Below are 12,166 nucleotides of genomic sequence, written 5' to 3'. Positions count from 1 at the left end.
GAAGGTTCAACAGCAGAGAACTTAGATGACTGGTCATCATGCTCAGAGGACTCTGACGAACAACAGTGAGGTTTGCCAGGTACAGGAGAAGGAGTCCAGTCAACGTGGACATCCGTCACCACCACAGAAGTGTTGAAGTTTTCAACCACCGAAGTGGGGGCATAAACAGTCAGAGTAGCGGTTGGGCAACCGTCTTTCTCACAAACTGTACTAACCACAGGAATAGCATTCTGCATATCACAAGTTGAAGGAGTGTTACTGGAATGGGACCTTTCCAATGTGTTGCTGTCACAGCAGCATCCCTCAACTGGGACGTCTGTGATGACTGATTATCTTGAGAAGTAGGTGGGGCAACATGAAGTGTTGTCTTGTTGTGCTGTGGGACCTCCTTATGCCGTGAGAGAATTGAAGCAAAAATGACCCTGGGGCAAATAAACATCCTTCTGACCCGTCCCTTTGCCTCTGCAAAAGAAAAATTCTCATGGGTTCAAACAGACATGATTTCTTTCTCAAACCTGTACTGGTCACACTGTGTTGATGAAGCTGGGTGAGCACCGTGGCAGTTGATACACCAGGGGGTATTCGGGCAGTCCATCTTGCCATGTGAATTGCCACCACAATTAATGCACACCTGTGGGAGACCTTGCATGTTCCTACAACAAGACCTGCTGACATGCCCAAATCTCTGGCAATTAAAGCACTGCCTAGGTCTTGGCACATATGCCTTAACCTGAAGGTGGTAGTAAGCTGCCTCTAAGACATCAGGCAATGTCATCCTATCAAAGGTGACAATTAGTGATGGTGTGCCAGTCAATATCCCATTTACCTTTTTCTTTATCCTCTCCACCTTCACTACTCCCTGGTCTTTCAGCCCATTCAGGAGGTCCTCCTCCGAGTACCTAAGGAACTCCTTAAAGAGGACAACACCCTGAGTCTGGTTCAGGGTGGAATGACTGGTGGCTGTGACATCACAGGAGGCTAAACATTTGATGGCATGGATGCGGGCACTTTGGTCTGCATCCCTGGCCTCTACAACGAGTGACCCATTTGCCTGTGGAACAACTTTTGGGGATGATCCACAAGCCTTGACCAGGTCACGGTGAACCTTAAACGCATTGTGGTCCCTGAAAGAGGAACCATCAGCCAACTTCAAAACTATGAATTTCTTATGTTGGTCAGGTAGAAAGATGCCAGGTATTGTCTCAGTGAAGGGTGATAGGGCTTTCTTGGAGGGCTGATTGCCGCTTCCTTGAAAGTGCTCCTTCCCGTTGCGTGGTACAGGGTTGACAGGAGCACCAACGTGGCCAGTTGATAAGGACTCATGGGCCCGGCCACCTGCCACAAGAGTACCAAAAAAAGGGGGGAAGCTCATCTATAATATGACTATAACTAACTTCATTCCCCTATCCCTCCATCCACCATGGAGCCCAACAAGGGGAGGTCATATACCAGGGACAACATCACTGGCGACCCCAGAGGTAGCAGGAGAGTATAAGCGGGTAACCACCAGGGGACCTAGGCAAGGGTGACTCCAGGACGATAGGAGCCACCAGACACCCAAGGCCCACTTGACCCTAGCCAACACATAACCAGCCGATTGACCTGGTCGTGCCCAACCAGGCCGCCCGTCTAGCCAGAATAAGGGACCAAAGAGGTGTATTGCTAGCTGCAGGGCGCATCGTGCAGCATTGCTCAACCTCCAGGACTCCTGTCTCCCAGCATTACGAGACGCCACGCACTGCAAACACGTAGGAAGGCAACAGTCCTTCCCTAGATGGTGAATGGGCAGGGACTAACATCGCCAGCAGGCCTCCTCCACCAGCGATGTAGGGTGTGCTTGGTCCATGAGGCCAACAAATACCGAACCCAACAAAGGTAGGCAGGCCTCCCGAGTAGATGGCACTGCCAGCCACACTTCAAGCCCTGCTGCCAAGTCAAGGTGACCTCCCTCAGCGGGGTCCATAGAGAAAAAAAAGCCCATGGGACAAAAACTGTTCCAAGCGGAAACTGGTCCATGGGAGTATTGGATCAACAGGATGACAATAGGTGGGTGAGGAGATAACCTCTAAGTGATGTAGCTGGATATATGCTTATGCTCTAGTACTCCGTCGACGACGAGGAACCATTCCTAAGCTAACGATTTTTTTTTAGTTTAAATTGAGTACAGCAGTTAAAATATCTGCAGTCGGCTAGCTAATTTGCATGCGGAATCACCCAGTGAAACACGATTGAACAAAAAAGGTAAAAATGAGATAAAAGATATGCGAAACGATAGCACTGCCTGGCAAATGTGTCCTGAATACTGATCTTGTGAGCTTTCTGTCTTTGGTAATTACCGTATATTATTGACATTCTGATACTGTAAATAAATATATACCGTGCGAAGGGGTCTTAAAATCAGGAGATATTTATCTGGTTAATGCCAACCGATGTATATTTTACACCGATTCTCACACGTGTCAAAAAGCTAATAATTCAATTTTCCCAACGCAGGAAACTATATCATTTAATACATATTAAATAGTAAAAACAATTCTGCTTAAATGTACATGTTATTATATGGATAAAAAGAAAGAGGAACAGAGGGACATTTACACTTAAAAGAAATTTCTATATAATTATAATCATTTCAGGGAATGAAATGAAAATAAGTATAACTTCCTGACTGCTCATACTATATGCAGTTTGAATGCCACACAATTTTTTATTTCCTGGATGTCACTTGTTTTTAAATAATTATTTTTCGCATCATTAAATTACCGTTTCTGACTAAACCGGTCTGTGCACTGACTCTCGCCTCAGTCATATTCGTTACCATTAAGTGGTCAACATAATAGTTTGAAACAATGAACAAGAGCTCTAACTCTCTCTTCCCTCACTGACTAACTACCTTTCCTCACCATAATCACTCTTTTCTTTTCTTTTACTAAATCCGCCCCTTTCTCAGCAACGATTAAGACACCATCTCTTATTTGACAAACATATGAAGTCCCAGGATTTTAGTATTATAGTGTGCAGTTGGCCAAGCTTCCAGCTTTAATACTTAGAGTTGCCAAAGTTCTCTTTGTGTGAGGTCTGAACTGAAGGTCAACAAATGGATCGAAACTTTTCACAAATGAGAGAGAGAGAGAGAGGGCGTGCAAGAGGATTGTCGCAGCTGATGGGTAGTGTAGTGTAGGGGTTCAGGAGTTTAGGGGTTCAGTGGGTTTAGTGTTAGGATATTACAAGAGTGGAAGAGGGCAAAGGAAGTACTTTTACAGGTATTATATATTATATATGATAAAAGTTAATGGTGACTTTGGACTATATTGTTGTACAGAAGAGTATCATTGCAATATAGTGTTTGTATATCGTAATTATTTAAGGAGATATTTCATGACAATTATTAAATCAGAGTCCTTCTCTCCCCCCCCCCTCGCACCTGCACAACCATCTTCTCATCACATTCGTTTTGAAGGACTCACATGAGCCTACCGTGTGCCTTCTTCCAGCTTTTCTTTCTCCTAATATCACATTACTTGACATTCAGATGGCATATCTGTTACCCCTGCAATAGTAAAAGTGAGATGCTTTATACCTCTGAATAGGACTTCCTCTATGATAGGGCAGCCATCGTCAGGAAAATGTTTTACTATTGAAATACTTGTGTGGGAGTGAAACATGAGCAGACAGTGAGAAATAAATTTTAAGCTACCTCTTTTCCTACTATCTCTAGGCATAAGCAGAACAGAAGGTATAAAAACATAGATCACTAATTTGGAACAGAAATGACGGTGATTGTAGTTAAATGTGGAATTGTATGCTTTTAGTTTAAAACCTTTTTAGAATCTTAACTCTCTTTTACGGCTGCTTTGCCTCAATAGTTTGCCGCCAGGTGGGGAAGGTCTATATATATATATATATATATATATATATATATATATATATATATATATATATATATATATATATATATATATATATATATATATATATATATATATATATATATATATATATATATATATATATATATATATATATATATATATATATATATATATATATATGCTGGAGTTCGGGGGGGAATGTCCTTCATGAGTTCTCAGTTACTCTCAGGCCGGTGGCCTTGTTGGCCCCAACCATGAAACCCCCCATGAGGTTACCTCAGTTGGCAGTTTATCACTATGCCTCGGCTTCCAAGGCTTCCACACCAGCCAGAGCAAAGGTTTAATTTCTTTAGCATGCCTTGTGTCACGCTGGAACCGCACCAGTATACGTGGATGGCTATAGGTCCATAGACGGCGATAGCTTTTCTGCCAAATCTGCCTGCTTTGAAGCTTGTGGCTCACTCCTAGCGGTTGCATTGACCTTCTCGGCGGAGATGATGGCTCTCCATTATGCAGTCAAAGAAACTACGGAACATGGCTGATCTGGAGAGAGTTTTACTGTTTTTTGTAATTTTTGTTGTGCTTTCAAAGCCCTCAGTGCACTGGTGTCTTCTCACCTTTTCTTCCTTGATGTTCACTAAAGGCTGGCTGTCGTCATTTGCAGCAATGTGAAGATTGTACTCTGGCTGGCCCCTGTGCACGTGGGAGTGTGGCAATTAGGAGGCTGATGAAGTGACTCGGTTGGCTATCCAAATTGACGTGTTGGATCCTACCTTTGCTCTCCCTCACGCTGACCACATCACGGCGATTTGTGCTACCCTACGAATTAGCTAGCAGCAAAGATGGGAGATTGTCGAGGTGAACAGGCAACTCTAGGCCATTGCACCACACCGTTTCCCCTAAGTCTAGCCCCCCAATGCATAGACAAGCAGAGATGGTGTTTGGCCACATCCTGATCGGCCACACTCGGTTAACACACCACTACCATATGGAGCGGTCCCAGGAGCCTTTTTGTGAGAACTGCCTTTTCCCCCAGACCGTTTGGCACTTGCTTGTTGAATGTTCGAGTCTGAGGGATGCCCATAAGAACTTTTTGCCACAGTACCAGCATAGCAGCTCTCGGCTGTCCCTTGTGCTGGGATTGGACTCCTTCCACCCAGGCTGTGGGGTCGATGAATTTTTGGAGGAGGTCGGCTTCCTCCATGAAATTTGATGATTTTAAGTTGTGTGCATGTTATTTTTTTTAATTTGTAGTTATATGATTGTTGTTAATGAATTTGCTTTTAGTTTAAAACCTTTTTAGAATCTTAACTCTGTTTTACGGCTGCTTTGCCTCAATAGTTTGCCGCCAGGTGGGGAGGGTATATATATATATATATATATATATATATAGAGAGAGAGAGAGAGAGAGAGAGACTTAGGGTATATATATATATATATATATATATATATATATATATATATATATATATATATATATATATATATATATATATATATATAAGTCTATATATATATATATGGGTCATTTTTCAACATTAACTATACTCCCCTTTTTTCAAGTGTAGTTCCCCATTCATGTAATTAATCAGGAATATCTAAGTTTGCCCATCATCGTTCATCTGACATAATGCGTTTTCTACTGACAATCCTTTTATTTTACATAATTCTTCTAAGACAAGAACAGTACTATTTTTTAATTTGCTCTTTAAGGTAACTTGCACATAGGAGTTAGGTGGTATAACTAAATCATGGGTGAGATGGGCGGGAAAAACTGATAGAGATAGTACCATTACCTGGGTTTCTAGTCCTGGAGGCTGGGGGGGGGGGTGAGTGGATCTGTACACTTATCTGTTTGTGTATGTTTGTTCAAGCCTTTAATATTACCAATTCTTTTTGGTTTTGTTTTACTAATCGGTGAGGACTCTGATGGTATTTCTTCTATGAACTCATTATCAAAGTCTATTCCATTCATTTGTGGGAATAGTGTTATTTTCTGTTCTCATGCATCTTAAGCCTAGTATTATATGAGCTTTAATTGCTAAGTTTTCAAGAATATAAAAAAATGCAGAAATTACTCTTATAGTCTCTGTGAAACTGATGTTTAACCGTATCATACCTTTTACTGTAATTTGTTTGTCATCTGCCGTATATAAGTGTAAATCAGATTCTTCCAGAAAATTATTTTCTTCTTATTTCTAAGTATTCTATCTATATCTTCTTGTGTTATTAATTTCACTGGAGAGCCTGTGTCTAAAAATAAGGAAACATTTTGATCCTCACATACAGCTGGTATCAAGATACACTCACTTCCCAACATACCTCCAATGTGAATTTTAGACTTGCTTTTCTTTATGTTTGTTCGTTTTTTGTCGTGACTTGGTCTTCCCCCGATTTAAAAATGGACACTAATTTCTCTACTGTCTTGCAATTACTGGTCCAACGCCCTTGGCACCAATGATGCCGACAGTATGGGTCAAATCATTGTTTCTTTTGTTTGTCTTCTTTTGTTTTGATAAAGCATTCATTTTTTGTGTGTCTTGGTTTTGCACAATAGTAACATAGAATGGACCTATCTCCCGATTGTGAGCTGCGAGATGACTTCCCATATTTAGTGGTGTCTGTGGCGTGAGATCTGCTTGGACTGCACGGAAACGTATGAGACTGCCTGTGGCCTGGTGTTTGAGACCGTTGCCTCGACACGTTTGGTTGTTTGCTCTGGTTGCTTTCGGGTCCCGATCAATTTTGTTCTCTGTTTCGGGTAGTTGTAGCTGTTTTCACAGCTGATACTGTCTCAGGCATTCTCATTCTACTAGAATGTGATTGTTTCGATCACCCCTGCTTTGCTACACTGCATCTCTACCTCGTTCATTAAGTCTAGTAAGCACATAGCTGGGGTGTATGGAATCGTCTTGGCGATTTTGAGGGTCTTATCAGGTAATTTACACAAGGCAGCTGCATAACCAATGATGTCCACAACAAGGTCTGGGGACATCTTTCCATCTTGTGTTGTCCAGTTTGAATTTTCTAAAGTAGCTAATAATGTTCTTTTAATGGTGGAGACACCAGCAGTTATTTCGCTGAACACATGATTTGTAGTGTGCTTCTTTACAAGATCTACAATTTTATGTAATTCTGGGATTATACCTGACAAAAAGTTCATACCTCCAGATAATCTCTTCAAAAATTCGGTTTTAAACTCATCATATGTCTTAGCTCGGAGAAGCTTATTAGACTTAACCAAGTCTCCTGCTGGGGATCTTTTCTGATTAATCCAAGAGGAAAAAATAGCAATTTTCTCTTCTTCATCTGTTATGTTCCTTTTTACGAAGATCTTTTCACACTGATTGATCAATAAAATAACATCAATTCGATCATATTCTGTGCCTGATAATTTTGGGGCGGTTTTATCCTCATGATAAACGTAAACATGAGGTTGGGATGTTTGATCTGTGGTATTGCTTGCGTTATTCATTTTCACTGGTTCCTTTGTTAATGTAACTTGGACTTGTTTATCATTGTGTGAGGGAATAGTGGAATAGGTTTTCCCTAAACCATGAACTGTGTTACGTATATTTTCATAGGTATGCAAGTCAGAGACAAAGTTCTCACTCGCTACATCAGAGGGGGTTTCCCAATCATCATCAATATTATCATTCTAGAAATGAGGTATTTGTTTCTTTGTCATTAGAGTGTGGTGAATTTTGTAGGGTGGGTGTGTTGCCCTGTTGCTCTCCTAATTGTGTTTCTGCAGTGGCCACTTACTGTGTATCATCTGTTACTAACACGGGTGAAGGTGAAAATATTCCCATCATATCACTTAGCTAGAAAGAATTCATGTTGCTAGGGTTTGGTGTTATGAAATACGTCTTTTGTTTATGTCCTAACGGAATAGATGAGTGAATGAGTTGTAATAAATGAAAGATAATAAGTGTATAAATGTATATATAAAAATAAGTAAAGGAGGTGATTGTACCTAATTTAAAGCACTGAGAAGAAATGAGTAAGTATACTTACACCCACTTGATTCAGATGATGTCACTCGGAGAGGCGTGTTGATAGCAGACGTCAGTCTTGGCATATAAATGCAGAGTTGATGGAAAATCTCCCTCTCGATAATTATAGGGCTGTATTGATGGACGATATTACTCCAGAAATTCCATAGCCTGGTGATTTCAGTGTTGATTGTAGTACTTAACAGATGTCGCCATAGGCGAGCCTCACCATAGAACGTCGAATTCCCACTCAATTCTGTTGGAAGTAAATGAGTATGACCAGGAGCTATGTGAATACGGATGAGTAACGAGCAGTGGGTGAGAAGTGCCTTGTGTCAGTCACACGATGATTGATGTGGCGTCGTCTCAGCAAACACGCATGGTGACGTCGTCTCAGCAGATACACATGGTGACGTCGGCATCCCACACTGGTAGCTGTGATCAGTAAATGAGTAGCGATGAGTAACCTGAGTGAGGAAAGGTGAGTAAGATGCGTTATAAATGTGACTCTGGTATTTGCCGCGTCATCTTGACCTATGTGAACCAGCTTCAGCAGTGGAGGTAGGGGGGCGGTAGGAGAGAGCATTGGGGATCTATTGCTTGTTGCTTTTTTCTTGCTTTTCGTTTACTTGCTTTGCTTTTATTCTTCTCACTGATACTTGAAGTACAGTAGTGTGAAGAAGATTATAGAGTTGTCTTGTAGACTTATTTGTAGTTAATCATAGAGCTTCTTGATCCTCACCATTGGCGCAGCTGGTGGGGGGGCCTAGAGGGCCCGGACACCCCCTCCCCCCGAAATTTCTATGTGTGTTCGAGAATAGAATGCGAATCTTACATGTCGAATACTTGTTTAATCCAGGGTGTAATACTCGGTATGTCAGATAGTTGGAGAACTGAAAAAATACGCAATTCTGAGAAGAAAGTAGTGTATACACATATACTTTTTAAGACTTACTTTACATTAGGTCAAAGACAGATATTCGAATTTACTCACGAGGAGCCGTTGGCGCCTGGATAGGTGAGGAAAGGAGCCAGGAAAGGAAGCAAGAAATGTGTGTAGCTCTGCAAAATTTTCAATTTTATTATGTACCTTATGACACATTATCTTCAAAAAGGGAAACTCCGCTGCTAATAGGTTTATGTAATTAACTAGTTAGGAGTAGCTGTGGGCATGTAGGCTACATGTGACAGAATTGGCAAGAAAAATAAACTATCGTGGCAACGTTTACCGGCCGTCAGCTGTCACTCGGTCATCACCCGCTTGTGCCATCAGTCATCTCTCATCAGATCGTTTTGGACCAGTGGTCAGTCCATACAACTTGCTAATTACGCTATTTGCACGCTGTACTGTGACACAAAGTGAAAAGATGTATTCCATGGGTTTTCCAGGATCACTTTATTATGAAACGGAAGCAGCCGCAGCAATCAAGTATATTGGACTTCATGAGTTCAAGTTCTAAAAGGTCAGTTTATGTTTAACAAATGTATTACATTGTAGAGGATATTATTACTGCCAGTAATAATAACAAATGATAATGTCATGCCATGAGCTCGACATAAGCGTAGGTGCATGCAGAAACTGGAAGCCAGTGATTACTTATGATTTTCCTTGTGAAATATTTCAGGCTTTAGCTACCTCTGCCCTGTGTGGCAACCATCAGTGAAGTAAACTAATCATCATTGTACTAAGTGAAGTATTTAACAGACGAAGGATTTTCATAGACATTAGCGTTGAGTGAGGTGAGTTGAGACAGTGCGGGACATGGGATGTGTTGGAACAGTGGGCACTGCGATGTCAAATGCCAAGACATTTACACTACATGGTGCCCATTCAAAAGACCTGCCACAACTTTACAAATGTTGTTAATACTAGTTTTCTATACAACCACGAATAATGCATGAAAAATGTGCAAATATGAAAGGGTAATATTTTGACCTTTGAAGAATTTCGTTTGTGAAAATACACGTATATTGCCAATATTCCTCTCCCACTGTTTTAAGAGCTATAGGTCTCCTTTTTGGTTGGTGAAATCTTCGTTATAGTTTTTTTGGGATTTATCCAGAAAATGCGTTTTTACATCTGAGCAGTGCAGACAACTGTCGCAGCTCGCCCACCATTTTTTTTTTTGTTTAACCCAGGGTGAGTTGGGAAAACAATTTCATTTCCAATTTTCACAAGGAAAAACCTACTTATGCGGTATATAGTACTGTATTTTATAATTTTCTGTATTTATGGTGGTTTTGGGTGTCAACAAGTAGATATTTCTCATTTTCAGGTCGCACGCATGCCCTAAGAGGGAAAGTACTGTGATGTGGATTATGGCAAAAAAGCATATATTGATATAGTGTTTTAAAGAGGGAAAAAGAGTTGTACAATGAAATTTTTTGAAATGAGAGGAACTGAAAAACGCAACTGGCCAGTTTGTAATGGTATACTGTATACTGGTGAAGATTTTCGGCAGTACATCATTGGTGGACCTGTTTTATTAGCAGGAACTGTACCTTTTACGATGCAAGAGGTGGACAAAGCCCTTCATGATTATAAAAAGCATATTTCTCAGTGAAAATTTTCAGCATAAATAACTGCAAGCAACTTAGTGGAACTCCAACTACGGGATATGTACAGTATAGTGCAGTGCATCCTTAAGTGTGAGGCGTGGGGGGGGGGCTAGGCTTATGGTCTCCCCCCCCGAATTATATTTTCTGGCTGAGCCCCTGATCCTCACTCGTAACTCGTTGTTGTTATTCTATGCTCTATTGTGTTTCATTGATTGTAGAAATGATGGTTCGTAGGCATAGAGCCGATCGTTACTACCACCAACTATAAAAATTTGACTCTTTGGTCTTGTAATATGTATATCTTGAGATTTGGTTAAAGTTATTGTGCTAGATGAAGGCAGAAGTTAAAGATGAATACAGGGAATTGATCTTGATTTATTATCTTCAAGCAGAGTATGTATTACACAGGAACTTGATCGACTAAGTCTCGTCAGAACCCTCTTCTTATTTCCTCTCTCCACGACCTATCGGTTCTATGGCTAGCCCCCTTCTGATCTCTGATTCCTACATTCTCGTTTAGCAGGGGTCATGTCACGTGGGTTAAACTGTCGTGGAAGCTTCTAGAACCCTGTATGTCTGTTTGTATGTAGTGCTTCCGGTGCCCACTGGCATATTGTTCATTAAGTATTTGCTGAACTCATTTCCTTTTGGTCGATTCTCAGTGACACACTTCCGATCTCACGCCCTGGCTGGTGCTTCTATCTGTGTATCTATCTGTCTATCTATCTATCTGTCTATCTATCTATCTATCTATGAGTTGTATTATTATAATATGGAGTCCTAACATGCCAACAGAGTTGAGAAATAGGGGCATCAAGTAAGTGGAGCAGAATAATGGAAGGATATATCAAACACTTAAAATATGGAGTAGAAGAAAGTAAAATAACTTAAAAGAATACAAGAAAAGATGGAAAATAGAAGAGACCAGTGGTAATGTACAGTAAAAACAAACGTTAGAGAAATTGGTTTAGAAAAAAAAATCAATAAAAAATACTAGTATTAAAGAAATCAAAGAAAAAGTAAATAACTGGGACTAACATCAGTGGAAGAAAGAAATAAGTGAAAGGAAGAGCTTGGAAATTTATGTAAATTGTAAACCAAATATAAAAGAAGAAAAAGTATACAACAATAACGTAGCATCCATAATATTATATAAAAGTAAAACAAATAACTTACCACTAAATGATAGAAAGAGATTTTCAGGGGGCAATATTAAATGTAATTTGTGCGGGGCAGCAGAAGAGAACATAAAACACTTTTTACTATGGTGCCCATTCTATCAGGAAGACAGGAATAAGGAAGAATTCCTACAACAACCTCATATAGAAAATTAAAACAATTTATTAGGACAGTTACTGTCAATGAAGAAACTATAGGAAGAACAAAAGACTACTAATATAATATATGGAGGAAAAGAGAGCAATGAAGGAAAGAAAGAGGAATACCCTAACATATAGCAAAGAAGAATCGAGAAAAACAATGGCACATACGAGCATAACACGAGTTTAATACGGGAAAAAAATTAACTAATTAGAACAAAAATAAATAAACAAGTAAATAAATAAATAAATTGACAAGAGGAGTGCCGATGCTAAGGCAATACTCCTCACCTACAACTGCGCTGAACTGAACTGAACATACAGCTCTTCTCAACAGAATAGAGCCAGAGGCTTTTCGTGTCTTTAATTCTCCTTCTCTTAGTGGCTCCTTTCAACCTCTGTCATTTCGCTGCACTACTGCATC

At 40.3% G+C, this 12,166-nt stretch overlaps 1 protein-coding gene across 1 annotated transcript; it reads right to left on the bottom strand.

Annotated features, from left to right (window-relative positions):
- Window positions 1-487: 487 nt before the first annotated feature.
- LOC145393797 (uncharacterized) lies at window positions 488-1,846 on the bottom strand. The gene is made up of 2 exons (XM_080267844.1): window positions 1,798-1,846; window positions 488-1,335 (listed from the first exon to the last, which is right to left on the bottom strand). Exons 1-2 carry the CDS (start codon window positions 1,844-1,846, stop codon window positions 488-490), a joined length of 897 nt encoding a protein of 298 aa, XP_080123970.1.
- Between the last annotated feature and the right edge of the window lie 10,320 nt (window positions 1,847-12,166).

This window comes from Coenobita brevimanus, chromosome 25 (assembly GCF_032717465.1).
Source record: "Coenobita brevimanus isolate Jiangsu-jjx chromosome 25, ASM3271746v2, whole genome shotgun sequence".
Classification (NCBI taxonomy): domain Eukaryota; kingdom Metazoa; phylum Arthropoda; class Malacostraca; order Decapoda; family Coenobitidae; genus Coenobita; species Coenobita brevimanus.
This window is presented reverse-complemented; position numbering and strand designations above follow the sequence as displayed.